This window comes from Pieris rapae, chromosome 22, assembly GCF_905147795.1.
Source record: "Pieris rapae chromosome 22, ilPieRapa1.1, whole genome shotgun sequence".
Classification (NCBI taxonomy): Eukaryota; Metazoa; Arthropoda; class Insecta; order Lepidoptera; family Pieridae; genus Pieris; species Pieris rapae.
Window position 1 is genome coordinate 5641690 of NC_059530.1, and position 22529 is coordinate 5664218.

Sequence of the window (22529 nt, forward strand, 5' to 3'; positions counted from 1 at the left end):
TAGTATCCCATTGAAAGAAAATCTAATTTGGATTTGAGGGATTACGACGAATCTTGTTTCAGCCTAGACTGCAGAAGGGCTACAAGTCTTTTACCGTCAACTTAATTGAGTAAGTCTTTGTAACAGTTTAATAATGATTGTCCTATTGTTGGTTTCATTGCTGAACAATTAGACGTAATTTAGAATCAATACCTCTACTTAATTTCGATATATTTCCATACACCCCTACTTTTACCATTTAAAATGATTGTATTAATTGTTTTGATCACAAAAATGTTGTGTATATTATTTTTTATTATATAGTATTATATATATATTAATATTTATTATATAGTATTTACAATATGCTTAAAATTCTGTCAACGTTAAATGACACAGGAACCAAACTATTTAAGTTGGTTTTAATTTTTTTTTCAATATTTAAATATTATTATTACTATGTAGGTTTTTTTTATAGAACAGGGGCGAGAGGCTCACAACTTATTAAAAAAACACTTGTTAAATACTTTGTAACTATTTATGTAATTTATTTGTGTTAATGTAACCTTATTTAATAATTTATAAGCTATGTTTATATAAAGCGAGTTATCTGCAGTGAAACTGCGTATACAGTTTTGCAGGGCAGGGTTGAATTGAAAGAAACTTTTTATAAACAAATATATTACAAACATACATGGCACTGTAACCTTATGGGTCTTGGAAACTTATTGCATACGTTACTTCAATCATTATTTATAGACAAGTAGATGATCAGACTTCTGTCTGACATATGTCATATTTTTGAGACGGTTTCTTCACGATATTTCTGTGCGACGAGCGACTGTTTGATTCGCACATAGAATGTCCATTGTTAAACGGCTGGGCAGCAAACCTGCAAAGAACACTGCTATTAACATAATTACACTGTTTCAACGCTATCCCTTTTCAACACAGCGTAAAGATATATTGACAGAAAGAGACGAGAGATTAATGTTGCTGATATTAACAAGAGCATCTACAGTCATGAATTATCGTATCTTAGCTATAAATGTAATAACGATTGCGATTTCAATAAAACTGTAAAACAGTCGGGAGCCACATGTCATTGTCCAGACAAAAATAAAAGGTCTCCCACGACCAGAATGAAATATGTGGCTAACTTGCTTCGAACTTTGGCACTTGGCAAAGGTTCCTTTATTCAATATCTTACATACTCTTAATTTATCTTAATACTGAATATATTGTTTTACCACAGCTGTCATTTGGGAGTTGTAAATTATTCTGACTTATCGGCTTTTCGTTTTTCGGGTGTGCATTCGAACTCGGGTTTGTAGACGTAATGAAGACTCGACCAGAAACGGAGGGTAGTCTTGAGGTATAAACAGATATAGAGTTATTGGTTGTATGTGTTTAGGAAGCGGGTGAGATATGAGAAACGGTTGTTTGTTTCAGCTATGCTCCAACCAGGAAGAAAATGTCTCAAAGAATTTTCCTAGGTTATAGTATAATTTATTGTCATTAAATCATATTTTTTAATAGTATTATAATTAGAGATGAAACGGATATCCGTAACTATCCGGTATCCGGCCTATCCGGTGGCCTTAATATTATCCGGCCGGATACCGGATAACTAAATACGAGGCCTATCCGGCCAAATTTAAAAAAAAACTGGGTAACAAAAATATATTTTTAAGTAATTATTTGCTTTATTCAGTCTTAGTATCACTCAAGAAATATAATTATTTTAGTTTTAGTTTACTCAAACAAAAAAATTAATAAATAAGTACTCATATTGTATATGAGTAGAATTCCACCTAGTGCTAATATTTTGCACTAACTGATTAGTTTTTGTTTGAATCGTAATCAGTTTTTCTTGAGTTAAACCTGAGTGATTGAAGTGTGCGTGTGTGCGATATAATATCAAACCGCCGGATATCCGGTTATTCGGAATCCGGCCAAACTGCTATCCGTTTCATCTCTAATTATAATATTAATATTATAAGAGCAATATGTACCTAGTGCATTCAGCGTGTGACTCTCATCACTGAGGTCTAAGATTTGAGCCCTGGCTGTGCACCAATGGACTTTCTCTCTATATGCGCATTTAACTATCGCCATGGGTGAAAACATCTAAAGAAACTTTTATTTAATTTTTAACTAAATATTTTGTTTTAAAATAAAAATCGAAATGAACTAATTAATCCCTGATTACATAATATATAAACAAAAGAATCACCATTCTTTATTTATATATATTTATATCAATGTCATTATATATTTATATCAATGTCTTTCAATTAAATTATGTTACGTCATGACGCATGCAATTACTAAAGCCGTAATTAAGAAAACATTGAAAGGAAATGTATGGAAAAATCCCTAACAGCCTATGATTCTATCGAATAGCAGAACCAACGAGATGAGGGGAACAACGATTGAATTAGCTTATCATTGAACCTTCCGTTATTTATGAGAGGAATATCTTGCTTTTATCAGAGAACTATTAATGAATGTAATAATTAAAGCTGACTGGAGTTCTGTATTTCGTATATTATCTATGTAATGTGATAGTCTGTGTATAGTTTTATAATGACATATGACGTGCTTCTGGGTTCGGTAATATCAAAATAATATGTCGAGGCATACATATCAAGTAATAAAAAAAATATATATGTATATTACACTTTAATTATTATATACATACAGTAGAGAAAGCGGAACAACAAAATTAATTCGCGTAAGCCAGAATAAACTCATTTCATATCATGTTTATAACACATTGCGGTTATAATAATAATAATAAAAAAAGTCTTTATTCATTTAAAGTACATTTTCTTTTCTAAGTGTAAGATTTGGAAACCCTTTTAAGTAAAAAATACCTGTGTCAGGGTTCCCAGCTCTTACATAAACAAACTTAATTACCTACTTAAAATAATGACATTTTTAACCTATTTTTTTGAACCGTTTCCTTTTTATTTTTTGAACCGTTCGTCGTGCCTCAGTGCATGTGTAAGTGAGTGGGTGTGAATGTGTGAGTGAGTGAATGAGTAAAGTGTATTTACATCGAGGGTCTCAAAAGCAGCTCTAACACTGCATAGGGCGTGTTCATAAGCCAGTCCTTTAGGGTTTTAGGTTGTATGCGGTGAGCGGGTTCTGTTGTGATATGTACGAAGGTTGTTCAAAAAGAAGTGATAGTTAATATGACGCAAATTATTTTTTATAAAATTTCATTTTATGTTTCAACGTAGACACCTAAGTTTACAATCTTATATATTTATTCTAAAACAAAGTTTCCTTTATTATAATGGGGCCCGGTCTTTAGTTTTATCTTTTTCAAAAAGCATGTTCCGACAAGTACCTAACATTTTTTTAAACAAGAAAATTGATTTCTTCTTAACTTCTAAAGAAGTACGAAGTTAACAATCAAAAAGGGAATTCAAACTGAATGAGACCATATTAATTATTGGAATTGTGAAATAATAAAAAAGGCGGCAACGCACTCGCGAGCCCTCTGGCATTGAGAGTGTCCATGGGCGGCGGTATCACTTAACATCAGGTTCCTCCTGCCCGTTTGCCCCCTGTTCTATGAAAATAAAAAAAAATGCACAAAAACTTACTTTTCAATCTCCGGGGCGCAATGGACGAATTCGTGAGTCCAAAATTGATATATTGGATTCTTAACCAACTCAATAAAGGTTATGAGTAGACCCCACGGGTGGGGCCTATTCACAATAAGTCTCTCAAGTAACGTCCTTGTAATTTGTTCCTGAACCGCTTCAGAGTTAGCTTCAGCGAACAAATATAGCAGACAACAGCTGAAGTAGTGAGTGTGGCTGTTTGGATAACGCAACTGGTTTGCAATCGCATTCAAGAATAAGTATCTGAAATACAAAGTTTTTTATTTTATTTGCCTTTTAAAAAATTTCAAAACAGTTGTCATAGTTAGACTCTGGGCATATCGTAACTAGTCAATAAAATATACATACGAAACTAAAATTTAATTAAAGATAATTCTTTAATATTTAATCTAGCGGATTAACTAAAGTATAATAATATGTGTATTTAATAATTAAGTTAAAGAAGTCATTTATTATACATAATACATAAAAATATATCTAATAACTAACCTTAAAATTTAGTAGCAATATATTTTTATTTACATACAAATATATTGCTACTAAATGTTAACATAATGTATAATATGAGGCCGTAGTAATGGCACACAAATACAATTATGACCATAACCTTTCATTGTCAACAAATTAAATTCTGTTTTTCTTTTTCTTTTTTGTTTTACACTAAAAATGTTTGAAATGTTTACCTTCTTGTTATATAAAAAAAAAGAACTATTTGTGAAGATTTGTAATTGACCCACAATGTTTTATATATATACATCTAAATAGATGAGATACAGAAATCTGTATGGTGCTGTGAATCTTCTGAATAAATAAATAAATAACTCAAATAAGCGACAATCCGTAAAGCATAAATGTCTTACCGTCCTTCATAGTCAAAATCAACAGTGAAGTTCTGGAATATATCCATATGAGCCGAGTGCGCAATCGTGGACATATTTGGGGTTTGTCCTTTGGCCCTAATATGGGCAATCGCCTGTGTACCAACATACAATACAACTGCATTCATCAGCTGGCTGTTGTATCTACAACCCGGCTTATTCACCACCTATATTAAAGGTTATTTATTTATTCATCTAGGTATATTTTTTACACGAGTAACGGGAGTTGTTTAGAATATATTATTATAAAGTAATAAAACATTTCTTTATCGAAATATCCAAATAGTCAAATTTTATTGAAACGTGTTAATTACCTGCATATTGCTTCTCAATTCTGATAGGAAAGTAACAGGAGCCCTTGCATTTAGATATGCGTCCAAATCTTTCTTGAATTGCGATGACGGGACGAGATTCGCGTAATTGATAACTAAGCGTGGTGGTAAATTTATCTCCGCTAGTAAATCGACCTTAAGGTTGGGCGTGAACGGGTCTGGAAGGCGCATATTGCGCGGGAAAGCTGACAAAATCACGTTCCTCATTTGGATACAATTAGGTGGTATTTCATCGCAAAATCCATAGTGGTAATCACAAAGAAACTCTGGAAAATCGTGGAGTAATACCAACAATAATTTTAATGTTCCTTTGTAAAGCGCCATTACTGGTGGTGCGAGTTCTGTATTGCGTAGGAACGGATTTAGGAATTTGAATAGATCAATCAGAAGTATGGAGTACATTCCCCAGCCCTGGAAAAGTAAAATCGTATATTAAAGTTTTTTTTTGTTCTTTTGTTTTTTTTATGTATCTTTATCTATTAATGCACTTGCATGTTTTCTGTTTTTTATACATAAAGTGTTAATCTATGTAATCTGTTTTGGCTTTCTGTATTGTCATAGTGTTTTGTATTATAATATGTATATAAGTATAAGCTGTTGGATTACTTATAATTAAATAAAATAAAAAAATTAATTGAGCAATAGAATTCGATGCAATATCTACATATATCAAATTAATATCATTCAATTTCGTTTAACAATACGTCTAATACAATTCAGCTTAATATAAATTAAAAGAAAATTTAAATAAATAGCTATCAATAAATTCCATTACTTTACAGATAAATAGTTATGAAATATAACAATTTTCTTTTTGATATTCATGTACCTACTAGGAAAAATTATCGGTTTTAATTGAACACATTAGCATACTATGAGCCTCTGATAGCTATTGAATTTTTTGTTCTGAACACTCTTTACTTTCAAAAATATTTTATTTTCTTTTATGTAATGCAACGAAGTGTTAATAAATAAATAAATAAAATAGTTGTGAACAAAACATATTTCTAAAATTCAAAAAATCAACGCAAATTATCTTCAGAAATATATTGTTTTATCAGCGTTGGGAGATTAATTTCGATGTCAGCTACAATATTGTTCCATTTTTTTGCCAGCTCACAAAAGCAAACTTATCAGTAGAAAAAAATACAATTCTTGAACTCGCGAGCCCTCTGGCATTGAATCGGCGGTATCACTTAACATCAGGTGAGCCTCCTACCCGTTTGCCCCGTGTTAATAAAAAAAATATATATATAATAAATACCTTCTGTTGTGGTGTAGCTGCCAGCACACGACTTATGAACGTTCTATGTGCGATGAGCTCCAACCACGCGTAGCCAAATCCTGGAGCTTGGTTAGGACGAATTATTTTAAACGTATGGCAAAACGCGGTAAGCACCTGAAAATATCAAATTCATAGGTTTACAAAAAAATGGTACTCAGAATTGGTAATAACGAGACATTATTAGGTACATTAAATTTGCAATTGCAACGTTTTAAGTAAATTATTTCAATTGTCATAGCGAAATAAAAAAAGGCTTACTATAAAATTAGTGATTATCTTGTTGATAAAAGGGCCTGGGACTAGTGCTGGGCAGGCTACTTCTAATTAATTTGCTTTATTTGTTTTAAATATTGTAGAATTGTTTGATGATTTCCTTTTTTTTAAAGGAGTACCGAGAGTTTTTTACGCCGGCTTTTTCTCTCGGCCAACACCCTCTGTCTTCTTTGCCGATGAGTAGGGATGCAAACAGGCTCGAATTTAACGACGTGGAATAAGTGATACCATGATGATCTTATGTTCCAAAATAAACGTATTTTTTTTTAAATCACAATGTGAAAGTGTAATATACAGAAACGAGATTTAGTGCAAGCTATGACAACAAAATACAAACATTATACATATGGGAGTATAAGCGCTAAAGGTACTTTAGTTAAAAGGGCAATTAGACTGATTTAGTATTTATGAATTAGGTAGTTACAAACTACAATAGAAAAATCTTTCACTGGTCCAATAGTAATAAAACGCGTTGTAGCTTTCTTTGCATAAATAATAAACCCAAATAAATAATTAACTAGCTAACCACCTGATATTCAAGCATATTACGCAGTTTATGAAAAAATTTAAGATTCAGTCGCTATGCAAGCAATCAATAGACAATCAATCAGAAAATACATTTTTAACCGAAATAATTAATAAATTACAGTTTATATTCAACATGAAAATCAGCCAAACAAGAAACTAATATGTACCTTAAAAAATAGTGATTTTAATAACTTATAATTAAATAATCTTAATATATATAAATCTCCTGTCACGATGTTTGTCCACGATGGACTCCTAAACTACTTAACCGATTTTAAATTAAATTGACAATCTGTGTGCAGTCTGGTCCAACTTAAGAGATAGGATAGGTTAGATCTTTAATTACAGTCGCAATTTTATTTTATTGCAAATTATTTGTTTATTATTTGATACAATTCTAACAGATGGCGCTGTGTTAAAAGTACCAACGTTTCATATAAGCTATCTACCTTTCACATAAGTTCTCCTACCGTTTCCCTTGAATAGTTTACTACCATGTAATATAAAAAAAACCTTAACTACAGCAACGCTTGGCCAAGTCTGCTAGTTATATATATAAAAATTTCGCCAAGCTTTTAATATTTAAACACATTTAGATAGCAGCGCGGAATTTGCGTGAATAATGACCTAAGAATCGAATTACAATGATTAATAACTAACCTGATAATTCATTGACTCCAAAACAGGTTCTGCCGCGTTCATGTCTAATAGTAGTATCACAAGCATTCTATGATATGGCAGCTGGTGGAAGTTAGTGCCACGTTCTTCCTGATCGTGGAGAAGACACCCAGCAATGATACCGAGGATCTAGAAATTTAATTATTCTTTATAGATTCGAGAAGATAAAAGGGCCTGGGACTTGTGCTAGGCAGGCTACTTCTAATTTGCTATATTTGTTTTAAATATTGTAGAATTGTTTGATGATTTGCTTTTTTTTTAAAAACTGTACCGAGAGTTTTTTACGCCGGCTTTTTTTTTTTCAACACCCTCTGTCTTCTTTGCCGATGAGTAGGATGCCAACAGGCTCGAATTTAATGACGTGGAATAAGTGATACCATGATTATCTTATGTTCCAAAATAAACGTATTTTTTTTACTTTATTACTCAATATGTCATATTATGGAACATGGTGTAGTGGTTGCAGCTCCTTACAAACATTGTGTAAAAAAACTTGGCGATTAAAAAGAGTGGCGGAGAGTTTATTGCCAGTTCTTCTCTTCCGTTCTCCGCCCTTGATTTGAGAACTGGCAGTAAATATAAAATTAGAATCATTTAATGTATATTTTGACGTTCACATGTAACTGTACATTATGTTACCATTATGAATAAATGATTTTTGAAAAAACCTGGAAAAAAGTCACATTTGCAATAGATAAAATCTAACCTTGTTCAGTAAATCGAGTTTCGGCGCAGGATGGCCAGCATCAGATGCATTCTTGATCAATAACGAGACAAGTTTTATGAAAGAATCACACATTGAGTAGAATTTCTCCTTCTTCGATGGCACTTGAGGATTCAACCTCTCTTCCGCCAGCAACTGATAAACATTCTCCACACACATCTGAGTGGCAATTCTAAAGAATCTCGTTGTCATATCATCAGATTTAAGTATACCATTCAGATTCATGCGATGCACGTATATATTAAAGTTTTGTGCGATTTCAATTTCGGTAAGTGGACTTAAAAGCATAGTACGCCACTCGCGCAGAAGATTATCCGTTGTCTCCTGGAGCCCGTGTGGATCATCGTCATCGCGATTCTAAAATTATTATTTATTTATTTTTATTTAAAATTATTAATAGATTTTTTTAAATAATAATAATAATAGTAAAAAAGTCTTTATTCATTTTAAGTAGGTACATCTTCCTTTTCATAGTGTAAGATTTGGGAACCCTTTTAAGTAAATATACCTGTGTTAGGGTTCCCAGCTCTTCCATAACAAACTTAATTACTATATATTATTTAACCAATTCTTTTTGTTTTAATTTTTTGGATCGTTATCATCACACCTGAGTGTGTGCATGAGTAAGTGTGTGGGTGTGAATGTGTGAGAGAGTAAATGAGTGAGTGAGTGAGTGAGTGAGTGAGTGAATGAGTATAGTGTTTTTACATCGTGGGTCTCAAAAGCAGCTCTAACACTGCATAAGCGTTCCTGCCCACGATGCCGTCACCGCGCCGTTGCCGCGCCGATGCCGCACATTTAATCTGGAGATACGAGTCGCGTAAAGACCGCCGCCGCGCCGTCGCCGCCCCGCCTCCGCGCGTTGGATTCACTCCATTACCGGCCGCGTACGTAAAATAAAATTAAAAAAAAAATACTTTCTTGTTATTAACATTTCTCTGTCCTCCACTAAAGTTATAAACGTTTCGTAATCAAAACTTTTCATGGTAATTTCTTAAAAAGTTACGCACGTGCACTTTCATACGCGGCCGGTAATGGAATGAATCCAACGCGCGGAGGCGGGGCGGCCGCGGCGCGGCGGCGGGCTTTACGCTACTCGTATCTACAGAGTAAATGTGCGGCGTCGGCGCGGCAACGGCGCGGTCGCGGCATCGTGTGCAGGAACGCTAAGGCGTGATCATAAGCCAGTCTTTTATTAGGGTTTTTAGTTTGTAGGCGGTGAGAGGGTAGATGTTAAGCAGCCTATTTAATTTAATAAATAAATTATTAAAATACTTACACGAACTTGCATGATACCGGTATGAATATGCGAAGTAGGTCCCAAAGCAGGTCGTTCACCAAGATACGTACTGGGGTCCTGATTAATCCTTATTGCTTCTATTAAGGACGCTAATCCCTCCGGTGGTGGGTTACGCGAATGGGAGACTATTACTAAACACTCAGTTATATGATGTAAATCGGACTCATTCGCATATACATTACTCCTATCATCAACCAAGTAAAGCTGTACAAGTCGCATCGCAAAGGCAACGGCCATATAATTGTTCCCGCTATCCATCAAATGCGCTAAGGCAAGATCATACTGGAATAAAATACATCATTTATTGCTAATCTATTAAGGGCCTTCACAATGTATGGATAAAGTCCCAAATAGCTATGCAACACATACATTATTCGAAAGATAAAAGTATCGATATTATTCGATACTTTTATCTTTTGACTTGGCATTTCATGACGAATAGCGCTATCTGACAGTCGTGAAACGCAAAAATACTGTTTATCCTACCAATAAGTAATAAATAGCTTATCCGGACATTGTAAAACAGGCCCTAGGAGTACTAAATCATACTATATGGAAGCGATTGGTTTTTTTTAAATTTATTGCGTATTTTAAATTTATGGCGAATAAGCTTAAAATTAGCAATAGTATAATTATAATTAAAATATCTATACTAGTGCCACATACTTGGGGCAGATTCACCAGATGGTTCCGTATAAGACAGTCGGTAGCTTCAAGGTTATATTTAAGTTCATCGCGACACTCAACGATACAGCTGGTTATGTGTTTGGTGGTCCAGGCGTGTCCATACACTCTGGCGTCTTGAAGTAACTTCAATACTCGTAGATGAATATCTCTGTACCGGTTCATTATTTCAACGTGTTCCGTATTTGTACCTGGCTGGACTATGTGGCCATCGAGAAGACCTTCCACTGTCTAAGATAATAAAGGGAAAACAACGTAGAGTACCAAATATTCCAAGATCTAGGTAACGCAACATGCGACAACTTTAGATACTTCATAATAACGACTATTAAGCCAATCACATATATATTTTTTTATTTGATCAAAATTTAAAATATTCTCAATTTTTATTTATTATTTCAAACATACAAACATTATCTTTACAGCCTATGCCAATACGACAATGTGGAGAAACAATTAATAAAAATTAAAACACAATTGTTGAGTAAAATCAAAATAAACGGAAGTATTCAATATTTAACATTAACATAATAATTATATAAACAAACTTTATAATATTACCAAGAGGACTATGTAATGAAATATATTAAAATTGTCAAGACCAAAACAAATGTGCAAATAAGTTGGAATTAAGAACAACAATTTGAACTATAGGAACCACTTACCCTCTGCAATAAAGTATAACCGGAAGCAAAATCACGGTTTCTTCTTGCCATAATGAGGCACTCGAGGAGTGTGCGCATATTTGTGGTCTGAACGCCAAAAGATGGTACAGGCAGCACATTAGTCAGGAAATTCTCTGCTGCTGATATAAGGCCACCTATTTCATCGGTTCCATATATCTGAAAGTATAATATATAGAAACCTTTTAATAAATTCTAAGTCTAATGAAATCACAAGTTATTTAATAAAAAAATATTTATATACCAATATTGATCAGTGTTAATTTTATAATGACATTTATAATTTTTTAGGGTATTAATTGCGATGGATTTGCACGTAATTTCTATTTTGTTTGAAACAAACGATAACTAATTAAAAGAGAAAAATTTATATCGGACATTATCAGATACATTTCTATTAAATTTTCAAATTGCATTTAATTGAATTAGAATTCACTATTTCTTTTCACTAATCACAAATTCTCTAGAGAGATAAGTCTGAGAGTTCTTAGAACAAAAATAAACACTAATTCACCTGCGTGGGGTTAATAACTTGGCTATATGTAATCTGTGGTGGTTGTTCCTGTGCTAACGGTTTCGGCATAAATATCCCAGCGTCGCGCACCGGTACAAATCCAGGAATGTTACACGCAAACTCTTCATACACAGCGATCTGCGTCTCAGTCGGTCCACCGACATGCAAACGCACTCTTTCAGGTATCCTTTCGGTTTGATATCCCAAAACGATCGAGTCATAATATCTGCGACCTTCCTGTCTAGCAATTTTTCTCATTTCGTAGTCGTTCAATAATCTCGTGTCGAGTTCCGGAAGGGCCTTTTCAACGGCCGTCTTCTGTATAAAAGCACAGGCCAGCTCCATATTCTCGGCTGCAAGAATAGCTGCTGCGCTGTCAATTATGTCCTGCTGAAAGAATTATTATATATGCATTTTAAATCTCTGAAGATAAATTAGTTTTCTTTTATATGAATAGCAACTTACCTGCTGGGGCGTTGTTGACAACAAAGCTGTGATAAACGCAGCCTTCAAGTTTGTCGTGATCGTGTTAATAATTTGTTCGCGACATGTTATCATCGCCATACCCGCTGTCAAGTTTCGCATCATATGATGTGCACAAGTACGCATACGGCCCTCGTCTGGGTCTAAGGAGAAATCTTTCCGCACAATCTGTTCGCATGTCTTAAGAGCGTATTTGATCGATCGATCAACAACGGGAAGTATCCATTCCTGAATGGATCGCTCAATTGTCGGTTTCACAAACTGTTTGAGGTGAGGGTAGCTTTGGAAGAGAATTATGTGCGGGTTGATGCTTATCTTCTGACCAAAAACAGAGCTTGAAGAAACATTCACGTCTAGGTAATTAAAGCGTGGCTCTGGAATGCCAATCACACCCATCAATGAAGGATCGTTGAGCAACCCGTTGGTGGGAGTCGGAGCCGCTGCGGAAATGTCCTCGGCAGGTATCATTGGCGTCTGAGGTGGAATCATCTGTATTTGTGGAGCTTGAATAATCGTTTGATTCAAGGCCATCACATTGGGTTGCGCTTGCGGCGGTGGCTGCGGCGGCTTCGGTTGAGACAGTTGGAATTCAATAGTTCGTATTTTATCTGGATCCTTCAAATATAAACTCGGTTTAAGGTCTTGTATGTCAAGGGATAAGTTTTTACAAAGCACTTCTATCTCAAACTTTAAATTTAATTTTAATTCTGGCTCTTGGTGCAATTCAGCAAGAACATTCATCAGAGACATAGACCAGGGATTGGGTGGCTTAAAAGCAACACTCTTAGCGCAAGATTCGAGTATTTTCGCTATGAACGGTACGACATATAAAAGTTCTTGCTGCCCTTTGTGATAGGCTTCCAGAAGAAGTGATTTTAAGTCAAGATCTAGGAAGAGTATGGGTACGTTACGAGCTAATGTCAGCATGCCCAACCAATGACCGAGATTTTTTAACAGAGACCGGTCAGAGAAATTGGCTATACTTTTGTCAGATCGTAGAAGTACTCTGATATTACGATAAGTTTCCTTGGTCACTAACTCGTTAACCTTCCTTATTTTAACCACATCCAAGAAGTTTGAATATAGGACATGGAAGTTCAGTTCGATGGATGCTCTCTTCATTACTAAATACTGAGCGAGCCAAGGGAAATATTCCTCTGTAATAATTTCTTTTAATTCATCGCATTTCGCTTGTAAATTCAATTGGCTGAGATTATTAAATATAAAAGCTGTTTTATCTTGAATAGGCTCTGGTGGCGAAATCAATTTTTCATGTTTATCTGTGGCTTTTAAGAGGGTATCAATGTTTGTTGCATTGGCAATGGACGGCCGACTTCCTATACCCCCAGGAACACAATTGGTAACCTTAGATATTACTGTGTTCGCTACAACCGACCTGCAAGAAAAAAAAGTGTTGTTATCATACACCCAATATAATAAACAAAAAATTTTATTACATACCTGTATGGTGCAGCAATAGACACAACTGCTGTTTGGTTGAGGATGGCTGCTAAACCTGCCGGTAGTACAGCTCCTTGAGGCTTTGTTGGTGGTTCTTGGCTCTGAAGTCCATATTTAATATATTCTATTAAATGTGGTGGAAATTCACTAAAATGAGGTATAGCTCGAACATGTTCGCAGTATTTGTGATAATCTTTTAGCCGCGATTTAAACCTGTCCAAAGCGGCGATACCAAAATAGTACATTTTTGACCCCTCAGGTTTTCTTAAAGCATCGAGCACAAATCTTAGAGCTAGTCCAAGTGATACATAACTCGGTACCAAACCCTTTTCTATCATCCCACCAAACAATTGTGCTGTTATATGAAGCTCTTTGTCTGGATATTGAGGGAAAAATTTAAATTCTTCAAACAGGTTTCGTAGCATACAAGAGAATACCTCACGTTCTCTTTTATTAGGAGAATCTTGAAATTTCTTTAACATTTCAAGCACTTCGTCTATTGACAGTGTTGGATGGGGAGGATGGTTGTAAATTCTTTGAAAGTACCCATTAGCCTCATCTTCAATTTCTTTTGAGACATTATGAATAATCTCTGGAAAATGTATTGGATCAGGTATGCGATGTTTATCCATTGCAGGGCCCGTCTGCATTCTTGCCATAGCTCCCATAGTAGCTATATTTGCGGCATGTTGTATTGGTATCATAGCAAATGGGCTATTCGGTCCCGCACCCATAAGTCGTGAAGGAGATCCAGGCGCCGTAACCAAAGATCCGAGGGTGCCAGGCATCTCGAATATGTTTGCAGGAGCTCCAAGGCTAAGGTTGGCCATATTAGGTGTGAAGGTTGCTATAGAATCAACATGTGGAGTAAACACTTGGCCACTTAAACCAGCAGCATTGAATGGAGTCTCAATTACGCGCGCGTGCGTTTGTCGAGCTATTCCTGCAATATTAGGTCTGGCCTTACTCAAAATCATTGTTTGACAATTTGTAATCAAAGTATAAATTGCTTCTTGTAACTCCTTCTGCACGTTAGGGATGCATAGTTGTAGACAGGCTAACAGTGTGCCAATGGATTCTGGCGGCAGTTGTGCCGCTTTCGGCAACTGCTCCTCTTGTACCTTTCCAATGACTGGTGGGCAGCGTCTTTGTAAAAATTTCACCATGGCTGTTACAAAAGATTCACCGTGATCCCTTATCTTATCTGTGAGCCATTTATCTAATTTTAAATATTCTCTTCGAGATGCCAAACAAGCTAAGTCAATGATAAATGGGAACGACTGCACATTTAATAGGAACGATAGTGCCTTGAGATCCTGTGCCACATCCAATATTCTTGACAATTTCGATTGATCGCAATCACCCCGCATATACCAGTCCGCCATGGCATGCATTATTATAGGTTTCATGTTCAGGTTTTGAGTATGCCAGGCATGCTGTAATATTACACCGGAATTGGGATGATTTCCTAGGAAAATCGGAATTAGAGTTGTCAATAACTCCTGTCTAAATACAGTGATTGGTGGATTAATCTGGATTAAAGCCAATAGCAAGATGTCTGGACAATGCTGAAGTGGAAACTTGAAAAGCTCGCGTACTTGTAAGTAATAACCTCGTTCAGAGGCAAATAGTAGTAGTTCCACTAAATATAGACATCGCCACGTTGCTACTTCCTTATTATCAGTTTCAGGGGGAGACTTTAGTAAATCGGTAGGCACTGGATGGAATGGGTAATCGGCAAAGCTAAACACATCAGGGTGCTTCAAAATATTTGTGATTAAACTCATCTGGCCTTCCAAGTTTGTCCATCGTCTACAAAGATATTCGACAGGGAATATGTTTGCTGGGTACCCTGCGCTTTGAAGTCCTAGTCGAAGGATAGTGAACAATAAGCTCAGTCCTTGCCTATCAGGCACAATAAATTCTGGATGGTCCAGTTGCAAGATAACTTCTTTCCAATTCAAGTTAGAGGCCAATTCTTTTAACGTTTGTACAAACACTTCTGCATTCCACGTCTCGCTATGTACATGAGCCGATTCTGTTTTGGCCTCATACTTCACCCAAAAATTACCAGGATTTTGTATTTGTGGAGTGTCTTGAACTGTGGTGTCTTGAACATGATGATATCTTATCATCAAAGAGATAATTCTAGCAACATCGATAACGGTTGGTTCCCTTGCACAAAAATTTAACATGTGAGTTTTGCAATCTCCAACTGATGTTGTGAATCCATATCCAAGTTCCCGAATAACCTCTGCCAGAGAATTATCTAGCAGGGTTCCTGTCATATCGCTCGCTGTAGCCATTTCCATAAGAGGCTTTTTCGTATCGTCAGGATACAGGAGAGGAGCTAGCACAATTGGCACCACTTTTTGAGGAAAATCAACTCGAAGTCTCTTCAAAAATAACTCTTTTGTTACTGCAGCAATTTTCAAATTGTCATACGTGAGGTCCGTTAATAGAATCTGCAATACTTCAGGGCTGGATTCCTGAAGACCTACATGCTCTGCATGATAACCTCGTTCTGAAAAGAAAATCTATATGTACTAAAATATTATAAACTTATGTTTTTTTCTATTAATTTGTAGCGTATCGTAGATAAGCACTAAAAATGTACATACTATATGGTGTAGTATTTTCTATACGATTTTGATGTATGTGGCAACATAAATACAGGACACTAATAGTCTGAGATCCGGGATTAGAAAAATATACCCTCATCTGTTATTTAGATGAAACAATTTTTTATAAGCTGATTTCAATATCATGAACTTTATAAAAACAACCACTGCCATTCTAAGCCTGCTGCAATTAATAGTAATTAATTAGGTAACAACTAATTTACTTTTAATTTTTACTTTCTCATGTTAGTTACATGTAGTAAGTTAAAACCGTCAATATTTTATATTATATACACATATTTTATACATATTTTATAAACATATTTTACATATTATTTTATATTATTCCACTGTAGTAGGCACCCATCTCTATGATTGCTATACTTACCTGCAGCCAGGTGAGAAAAGGTAAATAAATGTAGCTTATTTCCCTCACATGTTAATTGAAAAATCTAAGTACAATAATAAACGGCGTAACTTACTACATGTAACTAACATGAGAAAGTAAAAATTAAAAGTAAATTAGTTGTTACTTAATTAATTACTATTAATTGCAGCAGGCTTAGAATGGCAGTGGTTGTTTTTATAAGTTCATGATATTGAAATCAGCTTATAAAAATTGTTTCATCTAAATAACAGATGAGGGTATATTTTTCTAATCCCGGATCTTAGACTATAAGAAAAAGAGGAAAACAGACGGCACTCAGAACAGACTTTTAAGACGCGTGAGCATGTATTTTTTCCTTGAGCGTTTCTATAAGAATATAATTTAATCATTGTTGTTTGTGAAGAAATATGCCAATTTAACAAAGATAAAAATGGGTTGTGATTTATAACAAGATAGAACATCCCATAAATTGTTAACTGTCGTCATTATTTAACTTATATATATTGTCAACATTTTTTTCTACAAAACTGTTCAAAAAAGGCACTTAATCCCGAATATTTATTGGAATAACATTAAATTATAGAACAGAGATTACCCGCGCACAAAGAAATATGTGGATATGAACAGTGCGTCAGACACGCATAGCTTTAGTAGTATTACACTGCTAAGGGAAAGGTTAGTCATTCTCAACAATCATTAACAAACAAAAAGTTGCAATCAGCAACTGAAAAATTAAAAATTGTGTACATACCTGCGGCAAGAAAAGACTGAACTAATGATCCAAGAAACGTCTTCTGAGATGTTGCTTTGCAAATGTCGCTATCTCTGGATTCGAAGTGTGCTTTCTTAAGAGACAAAGCAACAACTTTGCTTGAGCTGTTGTCAACTTTAACAATCGGGCAAGACGCGGAAGTAATGTATTTGATGCTTTAACAGTCTGTAATAGATAAAATACTGCTGATATAAAGCGAATTATTATTACATTTGTATTGCCAAAATGAATAAAAACTTTATTCACACGACAAATAATGTACATTATAACTTTCGGAGGCCATCTTTTTGACTCACTCAACTCAAACAAGCACACAGAATAAAATTTTATTCGTTTTGTATTAAAAATAAGTACCTATATCAGCATGTCGCCTGTTATGTCTCTGACCAGCGGACTAGCTGCATTTAAAAAGATCAATAATCAAGATCTCAAAGATGATTCTTTACAACTTAACTGACCACCACTTAACATAGTACTAAACTTTACTGACGTAAAAAGTAAAATTTTAATACTACCCACTGTTTTTAAAAGAAAAAAATAAAGGTACATGTAATAATGGCGTTAAAATACATGGCGTATACTTTACAGCCAAAATTGACTATGATAAAAGCAATAGTAATATATTTTCTATGTAAGCCTTCTAAACACTCAACTTGGCAAAATGCATGAATGCTTATAGATGAATTTTATCATATTAAATATCTAATCAACAATACTCAACCTGTGTTGTCAAACAATTTGTATAATTCTTTAAAGTTTTTCAAATTCAAATGACAAGAATTTTTAATATATATTATATGTATCACAAAGAACTGTTTGGTGACCGTCGATACGCAATCTTATACGAAAATAAGTCCCGTGTACATACCTCAATCACTGATGTTGTATTATATATGTATTATTATATGTAATACCTTGCGTCGCAATAATAGTTCAGAAATGCGCACAAAAACACTCACTATAAAAGTCCAATGGAAGACGTAACCGTAACGAAATACACAAAAACAGTATTTATAAAATTGTATGTAAATTTACCCAACTAAAGCTCAACTACGACTCATTAACAATGCGCGGATTAGCCGAGTTAAAATATTTTTGAGATCACCCTCATGACCCTCAATTAAATTTTATGAAATAAAAATGATTCTAATACTAACTAATTTGTATTATGTGTACGAAGTAATTAAATGTTTAATGTATTCATTTTCAAAACATATGCTATATTATGATGTGTTTAGTATTATTAATTTAATTAATAATTATTAATATTGTATTGGCAGTTTGAAAATTTAAAAAACAGAAAAGGACAAACAGACAACACATAATGCTGCAAACATAACAATGCCCAAGGACCAAGGCCCAAAACAAAGAGTTTTGGCAATAATTGTTTTATTTACTTCTAATATTATTAACTCAAAGCATACAGAGAAAATAATACATTTGAATGTAAAACTAATTAATACATGGGAAACAAAATTGATACTTTCTACAAGTCAAATGTAGATTAATATTTACTATTACTTTTAGATTTTTCTAAAAATAAGAAGAGAGTATTTGTCTCATTATGATAATTGATGCATTACAAACAAACTCTTAGTTTATATAGAACAGAATGTCAATGTACAAATGTAATAACAGTTGAAAACATTAACTGGTACTTGAATCTGAATTCATTGTATTTTAACAAGAGAGTAAATAAATTCCTTTGTAATAGAATATTAAACAGGAATATTCAATAAACAACTTGCTGACCACAAATATATAAAAAAATTTGCAATTCCAAATATCACCAGCTGAGAATAATAATAATAAATATTACCTATTACTAAGACAATAAATGACTCAAATACATATGTAGTAGACACAGGTTAGTTGAAACTTTATTCCAGTTATTTGATGTAAAGTAATCCAAAAACAAAGCTAAAATTTAATTGAAATCTAGCAATGCTTTTTGTGCTGCTATTTAATTTATGTTACATTGCAGATAAAAATAGCATGTAACCTTTTATAGTGCCTTAGCAGGATTGTCAACAAATAATTTTCGAGAAATAATTGTTGACTTGGCGGGATGATCCAGAAGAGAAGTCAATAGCTGGGCCAGTAAGGATGCATGAAGACCAGTGTTAGCTGTTCCAGTACGTTCGTTATCCCACGAAGTTTTAACTGCTTCACTTAAACTCCTTAGCACATGGTTCTATGCTTCTAAACCGTGGATGGTGACAATCTGTACAATAAAATACTTAGTTACTAATATATATAAAAAATGAAATACAATAATACTAAATCAATATTTAAATTTTTAAAAGTTAATACTATACTTTTAAAATAATATATGAGGAAATTTATATTATACTAAACCTTTCAGAAAAATTATATTTAATTATGGCATACTTTCTTGACAATGAATTGTATTTATAAATTTAGAATTAGCAAGAGTTACAAAATTTAATACAATAAGCAAGTTGGTCTGAGTGAAAAAGTGGAGAATATATACTGAATTTTTTAAATTTTAACTCATGAACAATTGCAACTACAATTCATGTAACAATTCAAATTTGTATTTATCTTTAAGTAAATATGTTTCTAATGCATAAGATTAAAAATAAATCTATTCGATCCTGCTTTCAAATACTTTAAAATAAATTATACATCCTATAAATATGGAAGTTAATAGAGTAGGAAAAGTACTTTTAATTAAATAGGATATACTTAATATAGTATATTATAAAAAAAATTTATAATTGATAAGTACTTTTTTGAGTAATTACTTATAAGACTTTTGACTTGTTACCAGTCAAAATCTGAATCAATAATTATATATATATTAATTTAAAACAAGTCAAAATTTATGTTATAATGTTATTTAATAAAAAAAAAAACATTTGTGCAATTCACACATGGTAGAAGTGAAACCTTCAAAAACAAATATAAATTAATCATTTTCCACTATCTAAATGTGTGTGTTCTTTAAAAACAGTATATTTTAATTATACATTTTAATTTATAAGTTTAATATAAATCTTTAATTTGACAAAAACTAAAACAACGAAAGTTTGAAATTCGATCAAAAAAAAAGCGGCAGTAAATAGAGGCTGTATAATGCCTCCTATCTCATTTTCTCCCACGTTAAATCATATGATGAATTGATGTTTCTGTCTCTCTTTACCGCTGCATCCGGTTTGAAATCACGACGATTCGAAAGAAGTTTATCTATCTCATTTTCTCCCACGTTAAATCATATGAATTAATGTTTCTGTCTCTTTTTACTGTCGCTTTTTCGTTGCATCCGGTTTGAAATCACAACGATTCTAAAGAAGTTTCACTTCAAAAACTTGATACATTGATCAATCATTGTTCATTAATCTGTCATGGAAATTTTCATGTGCATTCATTAAAAAGAAAAATGCCATAAATTGAGTATGTATCAAGGTATAAAGTAGATATCGTGTAAGGATCGAACATTTTTGGTAATTGTTTTTGATGAGAAATGATGATTCGACACATTTGGTGATATGGTTATAATGTTGTCAACAAACAAATCAATTATTATAATTTTAACTATAAAAACCGTGTACGGAAAAAACTAAACCATCTGCAAAGGGGCTTTGCCCAAAAAATTGCCAAAACTTATAGGACGACATCGTTACACGCGGCAACCCTACTGGCCGGGATACTTCCTCTAGACCTACGTATTCAAGAAGCCGCTGCCTTATACGAGATAAAAAGGGGAGTCAGCACGGATATACTGAAGGAGGGCGAGGAATTAGAGAAGAGAGTGCGATATGTGGATCTCCCACACCCGGCGAAACAAACAAAACTTGACTATAAGATGCTCACAAATCCGGAAGAAATCGCAAGACATGGCGGCACACAAATCTATACGGACGGCAGCAAAACAAGTACAGGAGTGGGCGCCGCTTGGACAGAATGGAAAGATGGAATGGAAATAAACAGCAAGAAAATGAAGATGGCGCCCCACTGCACAGTATTTCAAGCCGAACTGATGGCACTACGGAACGCGACTAGCCACGTGGATAAAAACAAACGCGACGTTAAAATATACAGTGACTCAAAGTCAGCACTAGATGCTATAGTGAGTGGACGATCACTCGATCCCCAGGTAGCCGAGATCCGCCGGAGCCTGGAAGAGTGCCGGAGAACAGGAACTCATATAAGCCTCTTCTGGATAAAGGCGCACGTTGGTACGCCAGGGAACGAGAGAGCGGACACATTAGCAAAAGAAGCGTCGGAAAAACTAAGGTCAGAACCTGAATACGCTGCATACCCCCTGTCATATATTAAACATCAGATAAGGCAAAGGACTCTGGAGGTATGGAATGAGCGCTACCTGGGGGGTGAAACAGCTGGAACTACAAAATTATTTATAGGCAATGTTAAAACTGCGTATAAATTGGTAAAAAAGAAGCGTTTCACACCCCAGATGGCGCAAATTCTAACAGGGCACGGAGCCTTTGCATATTACCTGCACAGATTTAAAATTAGGACAAGCCCAACATGTGCCTGCAGTAATGAAGAGCAAACAGTGGAACATGTGCTTCTACACTGCCCTATATTCGCATCGTCCAGGCACGACCTGGAGCAACAAATACAGATGACTGTAGACCGTAACGGCCTACAGGACATATTAATAAAGCACAGACCGTGCCTGGAACGGTTCTGTGAAAAAATAGTTGTATATATAAAGGCGGCAAATAAAACAAAAAGAGCGGGTCTCGCGGGGAATTGCGCCCCGGCTCGCCCATGAATATTGTTAATAAAAATATTACCGATGTAGTCGGGGCGTAATTCCCGACTCGTTAAATAATATCAGTGAAATATAAAGTCCCTGGACACTATGGCAGGGGAGTAGAGTGAAAATTATTTAAAAAAAAAAAAAAAAAAAAAAAAACTATAAAAACCATAACTAAATACAAGGTAAATTTAAGTTATTAATTTAAATTTATTAATATTATAGGTCGAAGGAAGTAGTCATGGCCTCGCAACGCTAGGGATTGGACGGGTATTGCAAATGCGGAAGAGTTACTACATCTGGCGCAGGATGAGACGCGTTTCAGGAAACTGACGGCCAACCTCCAGTAATGGGGAGGCACTTGAAGAAGAAGATGAATATTATTATTAATATTATATTAATTTAAATTTATTAATATTACCAGAACACCTAGTAGGTGCGAGCAATACAAATTATTAATAAATATTTAGTTTTTGAATCTAAAAAATATATTAGTCACAGAATTTATATACTTCAAGAAAAACCAAACTAATATTGGCCAAAATGTTTGTCTCAATA

The 22529-nt window shown here is 34.3% G+C and overlaps 1 protein-coding gene across 1 annotated transcript; it reads right to left on the reverse strand.

Annotated features, from left to right (window-relative positions):
- Window positions 1-643: 643 nt before the first annotated feature.
- Window positions 644-15853, reverse strand: LOC110996562 (CCR4-NOT transcription complex subunit 1). The gene is made up of 13 exons (XM_022264300.2): window positions 13441-15853; window positions 11962-13375; window positions 11497-11883; window positions 10965-11141; window positions 10282-10530; window positions 9595-9897; window positions 8298-8672; window positions 7574-7720; window positions 6092-6226; window positions 4810-5238; window positions 4478-4662; window positions 3597-3860; window positions 644-871 (listed from the first exon to the last, which is right to left on the reverse strand). Exons 1-13 carry the CDS (start codon window positions 15750-15752, stop codon window positions 751-753), a joined length of 6498 nt encoding a protein of 2165 aa, XP_022119992.2. The 5' UTR covers window positions 15753-15853; the 3' UTR covers window positions 644-750.
- Window positions 15854-22529: the final 6676 nt, after the last annotated feature.